The 26,107-nt window shown below is 35.7% G+C and overlaps 1 protein-coding gene across 3 annotated transcripts in view; it reads right to left on the bottom strand.

The window, feature by feature from the left end:
* The window catches only part of LOC118735397 (transcriptional regulator ATRX-like), a 101,676-nt gene that overhangs the window by 43,366 nt on the left and 32,203 nt on the right, over positions 1–26,107 (bottom strand). For all 3 annotated transcript variants that reach the window (XM_036465118.1, XM_036465120.1, XM_036465119.1), the window contains 9 exons: positions 25,709–25,789; positions 6,121–6,210; positions 6,008–6,058; positions 5,730–5,947; positions 5,566–5,660; positions 5,189–5,496; positions 4,989–5,110; positions 4,723–4,931; positions 4,632–4,659 (listed from right to left, as the gene is read on the bottom strand). In XM_036465118.1, coding sequence (XP_036321011.1) covers positions 4,632–4,659; positions 4,723–4,931; positions 4,989–5,110; positions 5,189–5,496; positions 5,566–5,660; positions 5,730–5,947; positions 6,008–6,058; positions 6,121–6,210; positions 25,709–25,789 — 1,202 coding nt within the window. The remainder of the gene's footprint in view (positions 1–4,631; positions 4,660–4,722; positions 4,932–4,988; positions 5,111–5,188; positions 5,497–5,565; positions 5,661–5,729; positions 5,948–6,007; positions 6,059–6,120; positions 6,211–25,708; positions 25,790–26,107) is intronic.

Below are 26,107 nucleotides of genomic sequence, written 5' to 3'. Positions count from 1 at the left end.
AACGGACTCCAGAGCAAGATCGAGGAGATAACTGTCTCTATGGGAAGGCATGGAATATTAATAGCTGCGGCCCAAGAGACGAAGTTGCACGGCAATTGAACCCTGTTGAATTCCGCCGGATACAACGTGCACCGTCGAGATCGCGAGCGAGATAATGGTGGAGGTTTAGCGTTCATCACGCACCACACCGTGCAGTATCGTCTCACTGAAGCAGACATCGACCGCAGGGATTCCATCCTAGAATGTCAGGGTATTGCTATCCGGTCAGGCGATGTTGAGCTCGAAATATTTAACGTGTACATACCCCCTGTCACCAGCGGCCCGGCAGGATATCACCCTGAAATAGGTGCGCTACTCAGTGGTGAAAACCGTATGGTAGTTGGTCAAATGATCGTAGGGGAATACATCTGGCTGAGCAGATAGACGATTCGACATTCTGCACAATGAGCGACGACGCACCCACCAGGATTATGGGCAGCTGCTGCAGCTCGCCAGATCTAACAATTGTCAGCGCTGGTCTGATAAACAGCGTATCATGGCGACCTATGCTGACTCTAGCATCAGACCATCTGCCCATAGTCATCTCGATTCCAAAGCTGACTGGAAAGGCTTCACGGACGTTCATGTAGGTGAACGTAAGTTCCGCAGGGTTGTCACCGCTGCTGCAGCTCGCTTCATCCCAGCAGGATGTATTAAGGATCCACGTCCGAATTTTCCTGCCGAAGCGGCTGTTCTAGCTGATGAGCGCGACAACTTTCGTCAGGCCGATCCCGGAAATCCCCGTATTAGGGATCTCAATTCGGAGATTCGGCAACTTGTGAACGTACATAAGCGGAAGAAATGGGAAGAGCATTTGAAGACCTGCAACTTCGCCTCTGGTGTGAGCAAACTTTGGTCAACCCTGAGGTCGTTGTCCAACCCGACGAAGCGCGACGACAGAGTCGAGATAGACTTTGGTGACCACGCTTCGTCGGACCCGGAGAGATGCGCGAGCTATCTTAGCCGGCAGTTCATTCTGCATCCTGCGGTGGATAAAGCCAAACGTCGAGTGACCAGAAGGCTGCACAAAATGCCAAAACCTAGTGCGCCTCTTGTTTTCACCAGCGGTGAGGTAAGGGTAGCCATCGGGAAGGCGAAAGCCTCCAAAGCCATTGGACCCGACGGAATATGCATGTTGATGCTGAAAAATTTGGGTCCTGCGGGAGTAGCGTACTTAACGGAGGTCCTCAACCTGTCTATGGCCACTCTCGTCATTCCAGACATCTGGAAAATGGGGAGAGTAGTCCCACTGCTCAAATCGGCGAAACCAGCCCACAAAGGAGAGTCCTATCGCCCGATAACTCTCCTTTCCCCGGTAGCGAAGACACTCGAGGCCCTGCTGCTCCCGTACTTTACGAACCGCCTGACCCCAGCAAAGCATCAACATGGGTTCCGTAAAGTGCATAGCACAACAACAGCACTTAACGCCATAAACACTCAGATAACTCGTGGCCTAAACCGAAACCGCCCCTGTGAGAGAACTATTCTAGTAGCGTTGGACCTGTCCAAGGCGTTCGACACTGTCAGTCATTCAACGCTACTAGAAGATATAGAGGCCTCCTAACTCCCACAGGGACTCAAACGGTGGTCGGGGAATTACCTGAGTGGTCGACACTCGTCAGTAATTTTCAGAGACAAAACTAGCAAGCCACGTAAAATTAAACAGGGGGTACCACAGGGTGGTGTCCTGTCCCCGCTACTGTTTAATTATTACATCTCAAAGCTTCCTCAGCCCCCAGAGGGTGTTAATTTAGTCTCCTATGCTGACGATTGTTCGTTCATGGCGTCTGGGAATGGAATTGATGACTTATGCTCGAAAGTAAACGGTTACCTCTCCGAACTTTCTCGCTTCTTCACTGTAAGGAGCCTTGCCCTATCCCCTGCGAAATCCTCGGCAACCCTTTTCACCACCTGGATGAAGGAGGTCAGACTGCCACTGGGTATTCACGTTGATGGCGTAACAATACCGACGGTGAATAACGCGAAAATCCTCGGAGTTACCTTCGACAGTCTGCTCTCCTTCTCGGCGCATACAACCGCAATTGTCAACAAAGTACAGAAGCGCAACAATGTCCTCAAGTCGCTGGCCGGCAGCACTTGGGGCAAAGATAAAGAAACGTTGTTGGCAACATACAAGGCAATTGACCGGCCGGTTCTAAACTATGCAGTGCCCGTATGGTCGCCGGGGACTAGCAGGACGCAGTGGATGAAGCTACAGACCTGCCAAAACACGGCATTACGAACTGCGATAGGATGCCTCCTGATGGCGCCGCAACACCACCTACATGACGAGGCCCAGATGCTCCCAGTAAAGGATCATAACATAATGCTCTGCAAGTAGTTTCTTGCTGGGAGCCACAGACGTGGCCATCCCAGCGGACAGCTGCTCGCGGAAGAGCCCTCGCCACGGCACGTCAGGAGGCATCTTTACGAACTGACGGACGAGGTCCAGAGGTTTATCAACAACCTCTGGACCCGTCAACCTACCGACAGGCCCTGAACGGCATTCACAGGGAATCAGTCTCACGTTATGTGGACTCCCGCCCTGTGAATGCCGTTCTAGGCACACAACCACCGGACGTGGACGGGACAGAACTTTGTCTGTCTCGGGAGACCCGCACTACAAAGCCCAACTTCGCTCTGGCTATTGCAGCAGGCTCAACTCCTACTTGAGCAGAATCAGCGAGGATGTGCCCAACCAACGCCCGGCATGTGGAGAGTCGCCACATGATTCCCGGCACCTCTTCACATGCCCTGAGAACCCCACTCAGCTAACGCCCCTGTCCCTATGGACAGCCTCTGTGGAAGTAGCACACTTCCTGGGCCTCCCCCTAGCTGATTGAATTGACGACAGCGTTGATGGCTGAACCGCACCGAACGGGGCTTAGTAGCCGCTACAACACCAACAACAACAGGACGCATTGGATGAAGCTGCAGACTTGCCAGAACACGGCACTTAGGACAGCGACAAGATGCCTCTTGATGTCGCCGCAACACCGCCTGCAGGAGGAGGTCCACATGCTCCCTGTTAAGGAGCATAACATAATGCTCTGCAAGCAGTTCCTGGCTACAAACTGACGGACGAAGTCCAGAGGTTCATCAAACAACATCTGGACATGACAGCTTAACGACAGGCCTTGAACGGCATTCACAGAGAGGCAGTCTCGAGTTATGTAGACTCCCGACCTGTGAATGCCGTTCTGAGCACACAACCACCAGACCTGGACGAGACAGAACTTCGTCTGCCTCGGGAGACTCGGACCACAATAGTCCAACTGCGCTCTGGTTACTGCAGCAGGTTGAACTCATACCTGAGCAGATTAAACGAAGCATCTCTTCGTATGCCCTCTAAATCCCACCACGCTAACGCCCCTGTCCCTATGGACAGATCCCGTCGAGGCTGCACGCTTCCTAGGGCTGCCGTTAGTAGAGAGAGATTGAGGGATTAACCGATCTGGGCGGGGTTATTGTAGCCGCTACAACAACAACAACAACGGTCCGATTTCGCCTACCAACCTACCTTGGTTAAAGAGCAATCTACATACCAAATTTCGTTGAGATATCTTAATTTTTGCTTGAGGTATCGTGTACACGGACCGACGGACGACATGGCTTAATCGACTTCCATTTTCATTCTGACCATTTATGTACACATTTGTCTATATATATCTCGATTCGTTTTAGCTGTTATAAACAACCGTTACGTGAACAAAGTTATAATACCCTTGTGCACAATTGCGCTCGGGTATAAAAAACACCAAATAGGGGACAATGTACCAGCAAAAAGTAAATAAACAAATGGACCACCTGTGGCTACTGGGAAAGTGATCAGCTGTTTCGTTCTTTGCGAGTTTTGTGTCCTCGTACTTCTGTAGATTTTTGTTTCTCTCAGAGAGCGAATGCTGCCAAATTCTCAAAATTTTTCCTGAAGGCAAATTTTTACTGAAGAATACGAGAACACTCCTTATGTATGTTTTGATGTCTTTACATGCATGTATTTAAAAAATGAAAGTTAAGTATTTAATTGAATTGTATTGCATCGACTAACAGATTCGGTAGGAGTTTCTTATACGTATGATCGAATGTTATTTAAACTAATGAAAATCCAGTAACATTTAATCTAAGAACATTATGTTTTAAATTTAAAAAAAGAAACCGTAATTTAACGAACATACTAGACTGCTTTTTCTCCGAAAATTGTTATAGATTTGTTTCCTTTTTCTAATAATAGTTATCTTAGATTATATCAAGATTAATGGAAAAACTGTAAGCAATAATAAAGACCGACAGTCGGGTCTACGTAATCGGAACGACCCAGATTTATATCTGGCCAAGGACTGTCACTCCAGCAACACTCCCCAAAAAGTCTTTGGGGAATTTGTATGCTGCTACAACAACAACAACAACAACCGATTAGTTAGAACATCTACATATCAACTATTCTTAGCCAGAAAAAAATTATAAAACAGCGATAAAATATGATCGAAAAATATATATCGTACAAATAACGATTATCAAATGATTCAAATGAAAAATTTTTCTAAATATTCAGGTTTATACATTAGTATGTAAACAAATGCTTCATTACTCACTCATCCGGGTTTGGCATTTCACGAATTTCTGCAAGAAAATATCACTTTTTACTTTATGCAAAACATTGGTAACATTGAATTAACATTATACCTGAATTCAATTGTTGATCTCGCTCATATGCAGCCCAAGCATCCTGCTTCTCTTGCTCGCTCAGCTCTTGCTCTACTTTGTTTTCTAGTAGACTATCATGTTCGTGATATTTATATACCAACTGCGGATAATTTAAAATTAAACTGGCTAAAATGCTATCCTGTGGACAATCGGGCATAGGCCTATTTTCATAGTCTGGTATTGCTAAGCTGTAAAATTTTTTAGTCTCAATATCTGTTTTTTTTTGTTGCCAAGTAATATTTTACCTATATAATTCAGTTAGTTCTGCCATACTATAATGTCGATCGATTTGTTGTTCATCGACAACTCTGAAGCTCATAGCTTGTTTAGTTACCGATCTCGAATAAACTTTTTCTTCCATAGTGCCCTGGATATTCATAAAAAATTTTATGTATGTAGATAATTTGCGAAATCCGATATGTACACATTCGTATTGAGATCATACCATAGCAATCAACCGATAGATGTAGCAATTTTTCTTTTGACCCAGGCGGAATACTCGAAAAATATTTTGCTGATCATTAGATGGATTCCATGACGTGTCAAGTATGATAACTCTATTAGCACCGGTTAAATTAATGCCCTGTCCACCAGCTCTTGAGGATATCAAAAAAACACGTGCACGCTTATTGGAAAGCGAGTTAAATTGTTCAATCATCGCATGGCGAATCAATTTCGGCGTTTTTCCATCTAAGCGATAGTAGTCCTTTCCAAGTATCCAAGTGTTTTTCACTTGATATCCTTGTGACATTTCTAAGAGAAGTAATTAAAATATTATTCGTTCATATATTAATAATCAGGCTTATTGTTTTCATTGCATACTTAATTCGTTTAGAGTATCGGGATCCCTATCATTCATCTTCTTGAAAAAATATTCGACCACATTCAATACGGCTACAAAGGCTGAGAAAATTAGACTGCAAGCGTTTGATATATTTAAATTAAATAGTCTGTAATGAATATAAAACAATTGACTGCAAACCAACCATTTTTCCCCTTTTTCTTCACACATTCGTAGTATTTCGAACATTGTACGTAGCTTATTACTAGGTAATATAGTCTCCAAGTCTTTTTCTGCTAGTAAGCTACGCCACCAGTCATTCGTTACAGATATTACACCAGTTTGACTATCGTAAACATCGTCCGGTTGATCGTCGTCAGAATTTACGGCTGGGTTTTTCCGCGGGTCTTTTTTGTGCTTTTGCTGAAAAACGGTTACAGCTTATCAATTACTGCTCTTTTTTGTTTTGAAAACTTTACTTACAGCTGTTGCATTTTTCCAAGCGTCTTCCAATACTTTAGGATGTGTCCAAATCTACGAGTTCATATTATGAGTAAAAATTTTCAACTACTTAAATGGTTCATCTGGAAACTCACTTTTCGTAAACAGGTGTAATCTGTTATTAATCCTTTTCCTCTATCTTCTTTTTTGGATATTATATTTAATATGTATTCGTAAAGAATGGTCTGTAAATATTAATAAAAAGATATACATGAGTTTCAAAATATATTCCCTGGCATGGGAGCTGATGAGAAGGCTAGAAGTGGAATTTACTCGGAATATATAGACACAACATTCGGGTTGTCATAGATCAGATAAAAACTATAACAAGCATTTACTATAAATTTAAAAAATAGGAACAGGTGAAAAAACAAAGCAATCTGATTTTTGTTTACTTTTTTCGTTTGATTTGAGAATACTTGGAAGTACGAGTATTATCGATACTTTTTTGCAAATATGAGTACAGGCATCGATTCTTTTTTAGAGTATTCTATGTGAGTATTAGTATCGATACTTTTCTAAAAAGTTCTATCACTACTCATGGCTCTCAACTCCCTTGGCAGACACAATAACATCAAGTTAGCTGGTTTCTGGCCACAGACGAATTTAGGGTAAAGGCGGCGCACTGTCTCACTAGAGAAGCTCCGAGCTCAGTACAGAGTGGAACACTCTTAGGGATATAAATTGGCATAGTTCAAGAAGAATCCGTGAGGTAAAGAGTTCACTGGAAGGGTTTAACAAGCAGAGATTCCAAAGCTTAATTAACCTCCTAAAATGGAGGCTTACAATTCAAACAGGTATCCTTACAGGACACTGCAGACTAAGAAGATCTACATAAGTTGGGGATATGGTCAAATAATCTTTGACGATCCTGCAACTTGACAAGCGAGGCACCACTACGCATTCTCACCGGGTGTGATGCAGTCTGTAGAAGACGTGAGAGAAGTCTAGGCTGGATGTGCCCACAGTTTAAACACTTGCACTCCCTATCCTTGAAGCCGATGTTAAAATTTCTGAATGATCTAGGCTTAGAAGAGGTGCTGTGAAGAGGAGAGTGCAGCATAGATCATAAGGTCGCAATGTACACCTCATTGTGATATCTAAACTAATGTCTAGTCTCGTAAAAACGTCCAACGGTGCCAAGCCAGATGATATCGGTGGCAAATCGCCAAAACGCAAAATGCAATAAAACCTATCCAGAACACTGTGAATGATCAGATTCCCTCAGTTGTTTTGTGGCCAGAGCCTTATGCAGATGGAGGTGTACATGTACTATATCCAAATGCAACACATGTACATGTAACACAACGTGCCATAAGATAAATTCGATTCTTCGGCCACAATGAGCTTGTAATCCCTACCAATTTTTCATGGTGTTGTGGCTTCGGCGTTCTTGCCGACATAAAATTATAGATAAACCGAGCGCTGAAAGCATGAAAAGCGCTGATTCTCTGAAAAGCTTGTAATGGTATTTTGAACTGATGGTATCTAATAGCGAGCCGGTGCCTTCGGATATACATATTATGTACATATACGTTCTGCACATAATATAAGCTTGGCAATATCTGGTTGAATTTAGTAACTTTCTTTCTTGTTTTGTTGGTTGTAAAATCAAATGTCGACAACGGAACAAAATTTCGGTTTTTGTTTTCCGGTGGAGTGCAATAAGGCCCGCGGAAATAACGCCCATGGGCTTTATTACGCAAAAAAAAGGGAAATAAAGCCCATAGGCGTTATTTCCTTTTTGAAGGGGAAATAGCTTTATTTCCTTTACGAAAGAGCAATAATGGCTGCGGGCTTTATTTCCCAAAGAAAAGGAAATAACGCCCGATTGATTTATTTCATAAAAAGGAAATAAAGCCCGTAGTAGTATTTTCTCTGGCTTTATTTTACAGAAACATTCCAGTTATGTATACAGGCATACATTTGCATAAAATCGAACGTATTTTAAACGAATTGCTCTCTATTTTTGCATACAGTGTAGTTCTGCGTTAAATTCCCTTCTGCAGTATACGCATAAAATCGAACGGTATTTTTGCCAATAACTGATAAGCGAATTATTGGAAACTAAGGGAAAATTGTTACTGTTTGTTTAGCCTTCATGCGATGCACATATTTGTTCTCAGCATCTTAGGTTTTTCAGAAGTGGCGCGCAAACGCGGACGTCCTCGCCATGACGCCAACGCGAACCGCCGCGGTTGAGCGCCAACAGGCTCGCTTTCCCCCCAACCCCCCCTCGTCATAACGCCGGAAAATTTTTTTGTTTATATACTTACATTATTTAAATCATATATGTAGTACTTCTATATTGCTAGTAAATTCAAAGTACATTCCACAACATGAGAGTCTCGATATATTCAAAAAAGAAAGAGAGATCCGATAAGAGAATATACTGAAACTGACATTTTGACTTTTCAAAATTCAGGAGCGGTTTAACCAATTCTTATTGAAAAATAGTTCACATGAAAAATTAACAAAAAATAAAATATTTTTATGAGAAACACGGCAGCCGTTGTGGTGGCAGAGGATAAAGGTACCAGTTACAGAAGGACCAGTGGCATCAGTTGGCGTCAATAAGCAAAGAACAGAAACGAATAGCGTGCTTTATTGGATTCGGTCAACTATCATATGCCACACAGCTTCATGTGGAAATAAGTTTTGTCTTATGGCGATTTCTTTTCTACAAAAACTGTTGCCTTTTCAATGCCCTCTCCTTAGTATTTATGCGTAGAGGCCACTGAGAAGGCAACATTTTTCGGTAGAAAAGAAAACGCCATTAGTTAGGAAAATCACCTCCTATTTTCCAATTTTTCGGATATCGAAAAAACGAAGAGCTTCGAAGAAAGTCGACATATCGAGCCCTAACCGCAAAAAATGTAGAATTTGTTTTTTTCAAAACTTACTTCTTGAAGCAGAAATACTCTAGGACCTAGAGTCTAGTTGAACAAAAATCTGACAGAGAGTAACTAGAAAATGAAAGCAAATTTTTGCCGAAATGCCGATGCAGAGTAAGAAAATAGGCGCAAAGTATAATGCTTCGATTCCGAAGCGCCCCGAAAATGAGAAATTGCTCATTTAATTTTATTTTGTGGCGTATGTTTGAACTTAGGGTGTATGTCGAGAATTTATTTACACTTTTAGCGGTGATAGCAGTAAATACACATCATATTCGCTGCAAAAAATTTCGAATTATGGCCCGTTCCATGCGTTCTTCAAGTTGTCAAGTCAACTCCGCACAGGTGCAAAGACAGTCTAAGAGCGTTTATGCATCAAAATTTAATTTTGAACAAAATTCGTTTGCGTTAACTGCGGTTTGAAGGAAACATGGGACCGTACAATTTTTGTTTGTTTGTTTAATTCTCTGAACCGCACCTGCTATGATATGGCATTGAGAGGCAGTCTGACGTTTGCCAACAATATAATTTTAATATCAAAACTCAAACTCACACACACATTCTCATTTTCAATCTCAAACAACAACAATTGTGAAGAATTTAATTTTTTTATTTTCAATTTTATATGATTTTAAAATGTTGGCAAACGTCAGAAAAAAATCATGGCCGACGAATTGAGAGAATGAATTTACCTTGTAATGTTTTTATCATGCTTCATTCTATGTAGTAGTTTACAAATATACCCAACAAGCATTTCAGTAAATGTTTTTAAAAATAACTTAAAGTAAGTTTGCTATAATGAGCGTTAAATAAGCATTTTTAATATTAAGCTTATTAAACGTATTTTCAAATAAACCTTTAATAAGTTTTGAGAGCGAATGTTTATAAATAACTTAAACTTATAAATGAAATGCAAATGCCAACGACATGAAGTAGTAAATATAACATTTTTTCAATCGTAAAGGTGCTGGCCCAATGCAGGCTTGCTTTGCCTACTTCGCTGCGAGAAGTGTCAAAAATTATTTGGAATATACTAAAACGTATAAAGGCTGGCCAAATGACAGCTTTTCTTCACTTGCTTTAAGCGCCTCAATGTTTGAAATAGTCAAATGTTTTATTTGAAAACGTTTTGTAGGCTTTTGACAAAGAGTTATGTTCCTTTCAAAATACATAAATTCAAACAAAAATTTGCTTACTTAATTCAAAATAGTCACAGAAAATGCAGGTAATTCGAAATGAAATAAAATTGATTCATTGTTTCCATATTTACTTTTAACATATCGTTATCTTATAGTAAAAAGTTGCAAAGCCCACTTTTACAAATTTTACACGAGAGGAAAAAACTTTTTATGGCTCTTTTCTTCAAGTAAATCGCTTTTTTAAGTTATAGTTTTTTTAGTAAATGTAGATATAGATATGTATGTATCATTATTATCATTTCTTTTAAATACAAACATTATTTCGCATTAATGTAAAAATAAATCTGAAAGTTTTTGATAAATTTTTTAGAGTTTTCTAGGAAATGATTATTAACGTTAAGGGAACAGACATTGACTTTTCAACCAGACAGCTGGTTACTTTGACAGCGTTCCAAGCCACCATTCGGCCAAGCAAGTTTTTAAAGTAAATCAAAGCAAATTGAAGTCAGCAAGGCGCGCAAAGCAAGCCTGCATTGGGCCAGCGCCTTAAGTGACGTGTTTACATTTTTTTAAATATATTATTAAAAGAAAAAATTAAATAAAACCGATGCGGTAAAAAAAATCCAATCCAGGATCCACTGCGCTAATCGGTGGAGCATTCGAGTCTTCAAATGATGAGTTCTCCTTATTCTTTCTTAGTTTAACATTCAACTAAAAATGTATTAAATTTTTTTCAGAAAAGTTCATCAATGAGAATGGCGGCGATGAAGCGGAATATGTAGCAGCATCGATGCCGTTTTTCCAATTTTCCAATAACTGCATATAATTGAAAGCACGCAACAAGATGTAATAATTAACTTTTTTATGTTTAATTTTTTTAATTTTCCCTATTTATATTTTCGTTTAGTTTCTAGATGTTAAGCAATCTATGTATGAGTTTTTAATGAAATATCTTTAAATAAAGGGTTATAAAAATTTTTATAAAAAGCTGTCCTTTGAAAATTTTTAGTAAGTTTATATTCATACGCTTATAAACAACTTTTTTTGAACCTTTATTATAAGTTTACACTTTTACGCTTATAAAAAGCTTTCTTTTGAACATTTATTACAAGTTTATATTTCTACGCTTATAACCACTGTTCCTTTTCGATTATATTACGCTTACTTTCAAGCGTTTTATAAACAAAAAATCAACTTTTTGTAAGCTTAATGTTTATAATTGAAAACTTAAAAAAAAAACTTTCTTTAAGTTTATTTTGCTTGTTGGGTGGGTACACGTATACTTCTACCATGATGCAATAATGAAAGGTGTTGAACGTTGTGACAGCTCGAAAGCGAACTACCTTAGGTCAATATTGTATTTTGGAAGTACAAGAAAAACGGGAAGAAAAAAGGCCTTTTAGTTGAAAAAGTACTAAATTTTATGCCTTCTCAACAGCGTTCCGATTATCTGAATAGGTATATACTATATGGCTTGGTAGTCTCATAAAGTTGTAGATAATTAAAATAATAAAATTAGGCGTTTTTTTATTCACAGGAATATGATAATATGCTTAACATTTTTGGGCTGATGAATACCCAGCTAGAACAGTAAGGCATATATAATTCCTTATATAAGCCGTATCACTAAGAAAATTATCCCTTATGAATTTGAAATGTTTCCCTTATATTGTACAGGCCAAATAGAGGAATTCATTTACGTGTGATATTTTGTCCCCCTCTTTCAAATGGGCTTCTTGTGCGCATATATCAGGTTTGATAGATGTTGACCATACTAATAATGCCTCATACTCAGTTTTACTAGATCAATTCGTGTTCTCGAGAAAAAAAATTTCACGGTTCAAAAATCTGAGTAAGCGGTCAAATTCTTTTCTCAAAATTTTGAAAATTCTTCGTTTTTTGGCCTATATTTGCTTTGTATGGTATTTGCCACAAAATATAGGCCAAAAACGATAAATGTTCAAAATTTGGAGAAAATAGATTTTTCAGATTTTTGGATCGTGAAATTTTTTTTTCTCGGAGAACACGAATTGATCTAGGAAATCTGAGTATGAGGCATTATTGGTATGGCCAACAGCTATCAAACTTGATATATTCGCACTAAGGTTTTTTTTGTGTTCCACAGTGTTATATAAGGGATACTTTGAGGAATCATATAAACAATTATACATTACCCAAGTTCACGTACATCCAAGTTCGAGTCATACAGCAAGCTTTTTAATGTTTTATTTATTTGTTTTTGAAATTAACAATATATTTCAGAATTTATAATTAATACGTTGTGTTCATTTTAGTAAATCCACTTTGTTTTTTAATTGTACAAAATTTATTATATACATACAGTATCGGTCATATCAATAGCAACCCTATTTCAAAGTGATATTATTTCCCTCTCATGTTAATTTATTTCTAAGAATTTGCAATAAAAATAAAGCTCAATTTCTAACAAACCCCATATAAACCCAATTTTAAAACTTCGTAAAAAAACTACAAAAAATACAACAAATTTTCACCCAAAATTCACACTTTTTTCTCAGAAGTGTTAGAATTTTTTTGAGCACTCAGTTTTATAGGCCCTTCAATTTTAGTCTTATTATATGCAAGTTTGAAGTGGCTAAAAATTACCGTTGATTTTTTAGAATCGATATAAAAACAAATCGTGTTTAATCGTCTTCCATATACCGAAAAATGCGACTATATATCGATGGCTGAGTGGAATATCGACCTATCTCGGCAGCCAGGTCGAAAACACTCGATATCAGAAAACTTTACAACGCCCTATTTTAGAATTTGATTGAAAAATGCCCTATCTCAGAACTCGGTTCAAAAACACCCTATCTCAGCTGGCGATCCAAAGACGCCCTATCTCAGCACATTTTCAAAGTATTTCCATTTGAGATAGGACTTTTTCGACCCGAATAATAATAATAACATACTATATACATATCTAGTTTCAACATAAAAAAAATTATGTACACATCATTAATTGTCTATACATATCTAAGTCAATATATGTGATATATACATACATCTACATATCGTCGTTTAAAGTACAAAACCGTGTATCAAGATAATGCGAGGTTGCATAAATTATTTTCTAGAGAGTAAAAACACTCATATTTCAAAATGGTTATCTTTTTTTAAAAAGCAATCGCATTTTTGGCTAGTATATGATAAGGATTGAGCCCAGAACTTGTGTGAGCAAATCCAATTTTTAGCAGCAAATGTCAGTTACGCGGTTTCGTACTTTAAACCATGATAAAAAAATAGGAAGGTAGAACCGCTGAGAAGAATTTTTCAAATTCCTGACGTTTGCAAGCAATTTAATTTTAAAATTTTACACACAAACTCACACACACATTCTCATTTTCAATCTCAAACAACAACAACTTTGAACAATTCCTTTTTTTTACTCTCAATTTTATACGATTTTAAAATGTTGGCAAACTTCAAAAAAAAAATCATGGCCGACACAATGAGAGAACGGTTTTACCTTACTATGCTTTTATCATGCTTTAAACGACGATGTGTATATTAACAGGAACGCAGCAATCTAATACACGGGTGAAGCAGGAACGCAGCACAGCAGAAGCATACAAACAATCTGCAAATAAATGGCTTTTTAGGTTTTTAACACACAAAAACCTGGTTTCAACTTACTTCAACGTGTCTAAAGCACAACGCACACACTAATGCAAAGGCGCAACAGCGACACGGGCGGAGCAATACACAGGCGGAGCAGGAACGCAGCACAGCAGAAACGTCCACAAAATCTGCGAATAAATGGTTCATTAGGTTTTGAAATAACTAAGAGCTGGTTCCAACTTACTTCAAAATATCTGCAGGGTGATGCACACAATCAAATTCGGCCGCAGCTGCAGTTCACCAGAGAATGCTGCAAATGGAATGGTTCATCAATGAAGTCAAAATAATATGTTGTAACTTACGTGTATTAGCTCCTAATTACAATACCAGCACAGATCGGCCAGGAAAACACTAAGGAAATGACCTAATAAATGCAAAATTATAATTTATTTGTAAAATAATTCGGTTTTATTACAATACTTACCAAATTTCACGCAATTGGAAAACAAATGTCAGCGAATAAGAACAAAACGAACAACGAAAATTGAATCAATGTAGCTTGTTTAGAATTTTTTTTCTAATATTTTGGGAAATGTTCAGTGAAATTAGCAAAGAAACAACACAGTTTCTCCTAAGGTAGTTCAAGATGGCGGATTAGAGCGAGAAGTTGCCAACGTATAACACCTTTCATTATTGCATCATGCTAGCAATATAGAAGTATCACATATATGATTTAAATGCACTATATGAATGTACGATGATGAGTTGGGGTTCTTTGTGTACCCACGCCAGTGTTGCCACTTTGTAGGTAATTCCTCAAATTGTGAGGAATTTCGGGTTCGCTTGAGTATTTCTTGAGTATTTTTTGAGGATTTTTATTTTGAGGAATTTTCTCCCAATATATTTAAAGAGCGAAATGCAAGTGGCTTGTCAAACATTCTTCAAACCTAATTTTTCTATTTCGCCATGCACCATGCAAACATGAATCGTTCAAACAAAGAATTTTAGTTTTCTTCCGGTTCAAAATGTAAAAGGGTTTGGTTTTCTTCGATTTTTCTCTCTCGCGTCCTCATTCCGTTGCGAATTAGATGATTTTATCATACACAACGTAAGCGGTTTGATCAAATGTAAACATGGCGGCCAGAATATCAAAAAATTTTAATTTTTTTTTACATTTTCCTCAAACGGCTTACGGCCTGTCAAACCTTCAAAAACCCCCATACACAAGATAAATAGCTTTAAGGAAAGGAATAATTCGCTTGGTTTGTCAAGCCGCTTGTGTGGTGTCTTTCGCTCTTAAGCACATCTGCATTTGCTGCTAAATATTTTAAATGTTATCGATAATAACGAATGGAGAGAACACGCATTGTTCGATCATAAGGATATTCATATTGATTCCTCATTAGATCCAGAAAATTATGAGAAAAGCTTTTGAATTAAAAGATTCTTCAGGTTCATATAAGTTTCCCAATTAAAAAAATATATATCTGCATTACTAATATAGCCCTTTTCTAATGCTTTAGTAAAGTATATTTAGTACTTTAAAAATGTGTAGGACTGACTTGAGGACCAGATTGAGCACTAATATAGTTGCATCAATATTATATACAAACCAAGACATAAAAAATAACGGTAATACTTTGTTTGAACCGCCAGAACAAATATACCAATTAAATTGGAGAATGAAATTAATTTGTATACTAAGTACCTGTAAATAGTATGCAGTACACAATACTCATATCTGTAATAAGAAAATTTTAAGTAATTTGTTCGGATTTTGAGGATTTTTCGTTTGTTTTTGAGGAATTTGGTAATTTTTTTTGTGGCAACACTGAACCACGCCGCTGAAATACTGTGGTGATGTGGATGACGCACGAAAATTTTCGCGAACAACAAAAATTAGTAAAGGGTAGAATAATATAAATCAGTCGTGGTCGAGTGGTTTGTGTGACATCAAGGCACACACCGCCAATCGGAGGGGAAGCTCGGCCAATCATTTTAAACTTTGCACATATTGCTTTGCAGAGCACAGCAGGCGTCTAAATGGCAATTCAAGCATTTTATGTCCAATTTGCCGTCAAATTATTCGACAATCCACGAAAGTATTTATTTAACTTTTTACTTTTTCATGTACCTTTTTTTGTTGCTGAAACTTTGAATTATTTAATTCTCATACACATGTACATACATACATACATACATATGTATTAAATATATGCATTGAAATTTGTTAATTTAAATTTCTTCGTATAATAAAGGAAAATAAATATTGAGTTCAATGTTATCATCTTAGTTAGCTTTTATTTCGAACAGGGAGTTTTGAATGTACATATTTTAAAATTGAGACAAGAGCCACAATAAAGAGGAAATAACGCCCGCGGGCTTTATTTCACTTTTTAGGAAATGAAGCCCGCGGGCGTTATTGCCATATTGAAAGGGAAATAATGCGCACCGGCAAAAGGCAGTAAAGCCCGCGCGCTTAATTACTTTTTCGAAAAGGCAATAACGCCCGCGGGCTTTATTTTTTTTTTTTTAAGGAAATAAAGCCCATGGGCGTTATTTCTGCAGACCTTATTGCACTCCACCGTGTTTTCCGTATGCAACCACATGTCCCAATGCCCATTTTTGTGACCAAAACTAATTTTTTACATGTGTTAACACTAGGGATGTCAATTTTCGGGGTTTTGTCGATCCCGGGATTGTCCCGAAATTCCGGCAGTTTTATTAAAACGGTGTTGCAAACGCGTAAAGCGCAACCAGTGATCGGACTTCAAAAAAAATTTGTGTGGTAGAATCTAGAAAAAAATGTGGTAGATTTCAAAGAAATGTGGTAGATCTCGGGTTCTGGATCAAACTTTGTACAAAAATTTAAAAATTCTGCAAGGTTTCACCAAAATTGCAAACATTTTAATTAGAATCTACAAAAAAAAGATCTAATTTTAGTATAATAAAGTACAAGATTGAATTTGCTAAAAATTGCGTTGAGTTTTTGCAATTTTTTCCTTGACAGTGTAAAGGAACTGCTTTATATCAAGATATTTTTCAAACATATTTTGAGAAATTTCTGCAACCTTGCGGAGTGCGGCTAGGTTTTCTTTCTACCACATCACGATGTAGCTAATACAAATGTGACACTTTCCAGAAACCTCTACTTGGGATTCGGCGGTTTTGACAATTCTCAAGTAAAAGTAAACAACGCCGTAGAAACTTTAGATGCACTGACATTTGCTAATACTTGCACAAAAATCGCCGTTTTTTAACATTTTCGCAATTAATTCTTTTTACAAATCATATATTTTGCAATTCAACACAATAAAACCACGTTTCCTCTCGAAAAATTTATTACTGAGAAAACTTGCTATGATATATATATTATATATTTTATCCTTCCATTCCGCTTTGCTGTAAGTATTTAGTGTTGGACCATTTTTGCTCTTAAAAATAAGAAAACTATGTCTATCAAAAATAAAACTACTCAAAAACGCGAATATGTGGTAGATTTCAGACCTTGTGTGGTAGATGCACAAAAAAGTGGCAGATCTACCACAATGTGGTAGAAGTCCGATCACTGAGCGCAACCAATGTTGCAAAAAATGCTTGTTTTGCCCTTGAGACGGGATATTTGTAATAAAAATTTAATTGGCTAACAAAAAAATTGTTTCCAGCAATCCCGGGATTTAAATCGACTAATCCCGGGATATTCGGGACCTCAAAAAGACCCGGGATTGACATCCCTAGTTAACACCATTTTAAAACATGGGAGGGATAACTTTGTTTTTATAAAAAGCCGTGTAGTAACATTCAGTGGTCAAAGTCTACTTATTTTTGTACAATTGAAAATTCAAATGAGTGTGAATTATAAAGCGTAAATTTTAAGTGCTCTTATCAAAATATTAGAACTCATTCTTAAAAAACGCTGGTATTGAGACGAAAGCTACGAGTGAGTAGATAGTAAAGATGTGTGCTAACAAGATATTGCTTTTCTTTGGGTATAATATCTAATTTTTCTTAGCTACCTAATAATTATTAGAATTTTCTTAAATGTTAATTTAACATAAGCTTAGGAAATTTTGGAATATAAGTATTGCATCTAATGCCACCATATTTTGTGTTGTGATAGTGTCAGCTAAGAACTATTTATCGTTTGGAGGGGAGAAATCAAGAAAGATAGGAAACAAACGGCTGTTTACAACTTTGTTGATGCTAATGTTGCTTCTTTTAACCAAATTAAGGCTTTTTGGACTTTAAATTGAAATTGGCATAATTTGGAAACATTTTTCAAAAATTGCCACTTTTTAAATGGAGTATATAACTGAGTGTCATTTTGTTATTCTTTCATACGAATATTTAAAAAAACTACACTTTATAAAGTTAAAAAGAGACCGCTTTAGACCTCTCGGTCGTCAAGGATTGAAATATATATATATTTTGACGTAGAATACGTCTTACCCTAAGATATGGAGGCTATGCTGAAATGTTGTAGTTGTAATTTTTAGAGCTTCACGAAAACGCTTATTGCACGAGAACTAATGAAGCGATTTCAAAGAAAAGTGTGGCATTTCAAAGATAAAATTCCAAACCTATTGACAGATACATTTCTGTAAGTAACCGATTCGACGTCTGTCCTAGAAACAACGGTAAATATTGCCCTATTTTGGGGTCAATTTTGAGCCTTTAAAGTGCTCCAGCAGCTTATGATTTGCAGATATAACTTTAATTTTCGGGATATAGATTCTTTGGAGCAATAGAAATATTATCGTGTACAGATTTTATATAAATTCAACAAATATTGAGCATTTTAAGGCAAAAAATTAATGACAAAATTTGCAAATGTTTTTTATTACCAAAACGATTGAAAACCGCTCAAATGATTTTGTTTTTGTTTTCTTTAATCAAAAAGTCAAGAGTTTTCCTTTCGTTTGGTATATGGGAAGTATTGGTTGATATCTTCTAAGTATGTTTATTTGATTCAAATATATGGGCATAAATGATTTCCCATACAAAATCACTTCGTCATTGTTTTGCAAACACGTGCATGCGTTGGAAGTCAGGGAAGGAGACAAAAAGTATGTATGTCTGCGCAAGTACATATGTATTTCGGCTTTTAATAAACAGAAGGCGCAATATTTACAACCAAATCGCAGCGTATGTACATATGCAAATACATACATACGTACATATGTTGATAGCAGGTAATGTGGATTTTTTAGTAATCTATGTAAGTATGTCTATACATATTATTTATGTACACACATATATGTATGAACACAAGTATGCATAATACGCGAAAACTTTTTGAAGAGAAACAACACTTAGAAAGACCAATCCAAGAATAAAAGTAAAGGTGAGTACGTACATAGATAAAGAAAAGGATAAAGGCAAAGGTAAATATAAAAACAACAAGTAAGAAAGTCTAAGTTCGGGCGGAGCCGAACATTAAATACCCGGCGCAAGTATTAAATATATGTTTTTTCACCTTTCCGACCACCTTCCGCTAGATGGTAATCCGGAGTGTATCAATTTTGAGTAAATTAGCCTCCTTCAATTTCGAAATATTGAAGTTTCAAGCATTTCTGAAATTTACCGTTATATGAAAAGCAGCCGTAATTTTAGTCCGATTTCAAAAATTTTCAACGTTTTCCTTTTATGTGGCAAGCACAATAACCACACCAGTATGGTGCAAATTGGTAGAACGGTTACCGAGATACATATATGTGATCATAAGTGGGCGGTGCCACGCCCATTTTCCAAAATTTTACCATAAACGTATTTCTTGGTAAAGAATTGTTGCAAGCATCAATTTTGAATAAATTAGCTTCAATATTTACTGATTTATCGAAGATTTTGTATTTCTCTAAATTACCGTTATATGGGATGTGGGCAATGACCACATTTTAAAAAGTTTCGGCGATTTTTTATGCTGTACCAAGGCCAACAACTGTGCCAAGTTTGGAAGAAATTGGTGCAGCGGTTACCAAGATATACACATGTAACCATAAGTGGGCGTGGCTACGCCCATTTTCCAAAAATGTATAATATTCTTATTTTTCGTCTAAAAATTATTGTAAATATCAATTTTGAGTGAATTATCTTCAGTAGTTACTAAAATATCGCAGTTTTCGTATTTCTGGAAATTACCGTTATATGGGAAGTGGGCGTGGGCGATTTCGCCCATTTTCAATACCAACTTACCTTGGATTAAGGGAAACCTACATACCAAATTTCGTTGAGATATCTCAATTTTTGCTCGAGTTATCGTGTACACGGACGGACGGACAGACGGACAGACGGACGGACAGACAGACATGGCTTAATCGATTTCTTTTTTCATCCTGATCATTTATGTATACATTTGTCTATATCTATCTCGATTCGTTTTGGCTGTTACAAACAACCGTTATGTGAACAAAATTAATATACCCTTGTGCACAAGTGCGCTCGGGTATAAAAACGAAGTTGCGTAAAGATAAAGGCAAAAATGAAGACCAAGTTAAATTTATCACTTTACTTATATAAGGGCAAAAACGAAGGGGAATATGTATATGAAAAATATGATAAACAAAAAAATGAAAACAAAGATAAATATAAAGGAAAAGATGAGGATGAGGATACCGATAAAAGTAAAGATGAAGATAGAGGAACAAAGATTTAAATAATGGTAGGTGTAGAGAAAAGGATATAGATAGAGGCACAGAGACTCCATCTGGTAAGTGTTTGGGGATTTTAGAGATTTTCGGGATTCTCGGGACTTATCGATATAATAATCGATATTTTGTCGGTTTTGTTATCGATATTTTTATCGATTTTGTTATCGAAATTTTTATCGATATTGTTATTGATTTTGCTGTCGAGATTTTCGGAACCTATCGATATAATAATCGATATTTTTATCGCTTTTTTGTTATCGATATTGTTATCGATTTTGTCATTGACTTTATTATCGATATTTTTATCGTTTTTATTATTGATCTTGCTATCGAATTTGTTATCGATATTGACTTTGTTGTCGATATTTTGATCGATTTTGTCATTAACATTTTTATCGATATTTTTATTAATTTTGTTAACGATTTTGCTATCGATATTATTATCGCCTTCGTTATCGATATTTTTATCGATTTTGTTATCCATATTGTTACTGATTTTGCATCAATATTTTCAGAACTTATCGATATAATGATCGATATTTTTGTCGATTTTGTTATCGATTTTGTTGTCGATTGTTTTATCGATTTTGTTATCGATTTCGATATTAATTTTGTAATCGATATTATTGTCGATATTTTTATCGATTTTGTTATCGATTTTTTATCGGTTTTTTATCGATATTTTTATCGGTTTTATTATCGATATTTTTATTCATTTTGCTATCGATTTTGTTACTGATTTTGCTATCGATATCGATTTTGTTATTGATATTTTTTATCCATGTTATCGATATTTTTATGGATTTCGTTATCGATTTTATTATCAACTTTGTTATCGATTTTGTTAACGAAATTTTTATTGATTTTTTTATCGGTTTTGTTACCGATTTTGCTATCGATTTGATTATCGAAATCTATATAGATTTTGTTGTCGATATTTTAATCGATTTTGTCATCGATATTTTTATAGGTTTTGTTATCGATATTTTTATTAATTGTGCTAACGATATTGCTATAAATATATTCGGAACTTATCGATACAATGATCGATATTTTGTATCGATTTTGTTATCGATTTTGTTATCGATTTTGTTATCGATATTATTATCGATTTTGTTATCGATATATTTATCGATTTTGTTGTCGAAACTTTTATCGATTTTGTCATCCATATTTTTTCGGTTTTGTTACTGATATTTTTATCGATTTTGCTATCGATATTGTTATCACTTTTGTTATCGATATTTTTATCGGTTTTATTATCGATATTTTTATCGATTTCGCTATCGATATTGTTATCGGTTTTGTTATTGATGTTTTTATCGATCTTGTTATCGATTTGTTATTGACTTTGTAATCGAATTTGTTAAGTGATTTTGTAATTGATTTTTTGATAGATTTTGTAATCGATTTTGTTATCCATTTTGTAATCGATTTAGTTATCGATTTTGTTTTCGATATTTTTATCTATTTTATTATCGATATTTTTATAGATTTTGTGATCGATTTTGCTATCGATATTATTATTGATTTTGATATCGATATTTTCATCGATTTTTATCGATGTTTTTATCGAATTTGCTATCGATATTACTATCGCTTTTGTTATCGATATTTTTTCTTAGTGTGTGCTTTCGTTTTTGACTTGGATATGCTCTTACCCATACCACGTATTCTACGTTTAAATTTAGCGGCTGTATCTCCGATACAGCCTGCAGGCCAAGATGAAGGCGCTGGACTGTTCCTTTTTTTAAGTGTGGAAAATCATATGCCAATAAATATAAAACTCCGATTTGTTTAAATCATCTACTTATGTATCTATTCGTAATTTGCTTTGGCCAGAAAAACAGGCATTGGGACCATAGTGAATAGTGTTGTTTCATCAGACAAAATAAAATGTTTTGATTGATTCAGTGTTGATGTTTCTTTCATCTCATTTAGTAAAAAATCTAATTACCCAGAATATCGTACTCGCGTTTTTTGCCCCCAAAAATATTCGAACACGATCGGTATAGATACATTTTCCGACGTTCACTAAATATCACTCATATATATATATTAGACTGCATCACTCCCCATACAAAAAAAATCGCTACTATTTTTCCATTGGAATTATAAAATCTATTATATTTTAAGACGTCCACCAAAATATTTCGGAAAAATATTAAGATTTAAGTGAGCTGGACCGATTTGAAAATACCTCCAAAAATGGAGTTTCTTATGAATAAAAATAGTTTCTTAAAGATTTTTTTTTGAAAAAATCCCCTCAAATGACAAAATGGCTTAAGCTTAAAAAATTTGCAGAAAAATATTTAAAAAAAAATTTTTTAAATTTTGAACGGAATCGTAATGATGAAATTTTTGATGCTGTTTTTTAACTTTTTTTAAAGATTGGTATAACAAAAACTTGAATAGCGGAACCTAAACTCCTCCGATTTAGACTTAGGAGGTGTCATTAGAAAGGTATTTTCTCTACCTTTTTATCTATTTGCTAATAAACTCATTCAAAGGATGAAAGAGAAAGAATGAAGGAACGTCATTCAGAGTTGAATTAAGATGTGTTGGTAGTTGAAAAAAAGAAATATTGGGACACGAATGACTTTTTTTTTGACAGAAATAAAAACAGTGTGAAAATACCTTTCAACTGAGATCCCATAAGTCTAAATCAGAATAGTTTTGGCCCAGTTATTCAAGTTTTTCGTAAATCAATCTTTGACAAAAGTAAAAAACAGCATCAAAAATCTCATTCTTACGATTCCGTTTAAAAGATTTTTAAATATTTTTATGCAGATTTTTTAAGTTTAATCTGTTTTGTCATCTGAGGGGACTTTTTTCAAAAAGTTCTTTAAGAAACTATTTTTATTCATAAAAAACTACATTTTTGGAGGTATTTTCAAATCGGTCCAGCTCACTTAAATCTTAATATTTTTCCGAAATATTTTGGTGGACGTCTTAAAATATAATAAATTTTGTAATTCCGGCGGAAAAACCGCAACTTTTTTTGGTGATGCAGTCTAATTTATATAATATATATGAAGGGTGAACACACCAAAACTGCGACACTTAGAGATTACTACCAGAAACAAACTGGAAGGCTTTGAAATTATTTTTTTTTTGTATTATATAACTTGGAAGTTTAGGTGTTATTAAAAAGTTAAAATATTAGTTATTATTTGCTCCATATGAAAGTGATCGGTATTTTCATCGCACACGCGCCATCATGTTCTGCACGACTGCATCATCGACTTTACGCGATGCGCACAACTACTTTGTTTTGCACTCTTCAATATTTTTCACTGTTTCACCTGTTTTCTTCAAGATTCCTTTGACAATTGACCAATATTTCCCAATAGGATGTAGCTCTGGGCTATTGGTTGGATTGCAGTCGTGAGGTACAAAATTGATGTTATTTGCATTATACCACGGCAATGTGTCCTTGGCATAGTGGCAGCTTGCCATTTCCGCCTAGAACAGTGGCCTACTACCTTATTTGTTGATAAATGACAGAAGACGCCTTTTGAGGCCTACTCATCCCGATAAACTTGATCATTCATTGTCCCGGATGGGAAAAAAGGGCTACTCTTACGGCCACAGGAACAAATAGCTTGCCAAACCATGTTGTTTTTTTGCAAATTTGGACTTAATTTTCAGCTTACAACTTTCAGGGGCATTTTGACGACTTGCAGCAGTATAAAAATCTTGACCTGCAATATATTTTGAATTTTTAAAAGCAGGAGGTTTCGTAGTCCATAACAATGCAGTTGTATTTTTTAATTTAGAATTCATCGGTCTGGCACTGTTTGAGCTGTAGAACATCTCAATGAAGCTTTCCGATTTACCTTTTGTACGAAAAACTGGGATCTCCGTGCGGATTTTGCAACATAACGCGACAAAACCTCCGGATCTCGCGAAAACGCACTGAGGACCTTCCGAGCACTGTTTTTATCACTTTGACCATGCTAACCCCCGCTCCCTGGTTTTTTCGTAACTGCCAGGCCTTATTTGTACCGATTAAAATCCTGCAAACTGTCGAATAGTGCAATCCTTAATTTTAGCAATTTTACGTGTACTTAAGGCCAGATCATTTATAAACTCGTGCAAAATGGTTTGTCTCGTTTCTAACTCGGTTGCCATTTTTAACTCAACTAGGAATCAGATTCAAATGAAATTTCTTCTACGTCCAACTAAGGTCATGGTCAGCTTATGGTATTTGAATTTCAAAATATTGAAATCTTTTTGGGTAAGTTATAAGCTTCCCAAAGTGTCGCAGTTTTGGTGTGTTCACCCTTTATATATATAATATCACTCATATTTATATATATATATTTTTTTTTTGGTATTATCATTGGCTGGCATAAAAACTTTGAAGCAAAGAAGCCTACATAATTATAAATTTTCTTTTCAGTTTTTGACCTGATATGGGGGAAAACATATTATGGCAGCATTTTGTTCAAACTCCACCACGTTTTTGCTATGGCTACTGGTAACTAATGTGTAAAAGATTTTTTTTACCGCGGTTTTTTGTTGTTTCAGCCCTCTTTCTTAGTCACAAGTTTTCTTAAAATTTTTATCTCATGTCATACTTATGATAGAGAATCGAGAATTGCTGACCTAGTATTAGAACCTTTTCCGTGCTTTTTGTGGGAAACTATAATTATTTGCTAATTTTTTTTTGTTATTGCATTTTTTAAACAATGTACCATGTTGTTTTTTTTTCGCAAATAGCTTTTTCGACAGCTTATTTTCTAACGGCTTTCAACGGCTTTCCATTGATATATAATTTGTATGTAATCTTCGTCTATTCTAATTTCGTAAAATTTTACATTAGAATGCATTTAAAAATGTAGCTGGTCGGACAATTTTTTCATTTATGTGAACTTGTGTTATTGCCGACAAAAATGCAAGGCGGACCCGAGTGCGTTCTATGATGAAAAACTTGTAGTCCTTTTGCCATGCCCAATACAAATTATATATCGTTGGAAAGCCTAGAAAATAAGTTGTCGAAATAAGCTGTTTGCGAAAAAAACAAAAATGGTACATTGTTTAAAAAATGCAATAACAGTTTTTATTGCAAATTTTCAGCAATTTTCGAATCTCATAAAAGTGACATGAGATAAGAATTTTAAGAAAACTTGTGACTAAGAAAAAATGCTGAAATTTGTTTGTTCAAACTCTAATAACTCGACAAAAAACAGCGGTAGAAAAAAACTTTTTTACATATTGGTTACGAGTAACCAAAGCAACAACATTGTGGAGTTTGCACAAAATTCTGCTATAAAATGTGTTTCCTGGTACACTTGACGAATTCCGCCCCATATACAATATTTTTTGCAGAATTTTGTGCGATAACTAAATTTCCTTTTAATTCTGTGAATAAATTTTCAAATCAGTAAGTCCAAAAAAAAAATTGTATCTTACCTGAACTTTGGTCATTGGAATAAATAACACGTACTCGTACTTTTGTGGCAAGAAGGTTTTGAGGAGCTCAGCTTCCTTCCTCTGTTATATACAGGATTGAAAGAAAAAACAGATAACAAAAAAACAGAAGTATTTTAACTGTATTAAGAGCATGTACAGTTGTCCGCAAAATAATAGGAGTGCGATATTTTGACCAGTTTTATTTGTCTTTTGTTTATTTAATGTTTATTTTATTTTTTTTCTCTAAAAATCTAGCTGGCTATACAACAAACCCCTTATAAATTCAGTTTTCACACTTTGTACAAAATTTATACAAATTTCGCAAATTTTCAACCAAATTCCAAACTTTTTTGTCAGAATCTTTACAAAAAATTGTGGTATGCAGTTTTGTATCCCATT

Source organism: Rhagoletis pomonella, unplaced genomic scaffold (assembly GCF_013731165.1).
Source record: "Rhagoletis pomonella isolate Grant_MI unplaced genomic scaffold, Rhpom_1.0 Rhpom_scaffold_00003, whole genome shotgun sequence".
Lineage (NCBI taxonomy): Eukaryota > Metazoa > Arthropoda > Insecta > Diptera > Tephritidae > Rhagoletis > Rhagoletis pomonella.
The sequence above is the reverse complement of the archived record's forward strand: the minus strand, read 5'-3'. Positions and strand labels throughout refer to the sequence as shown.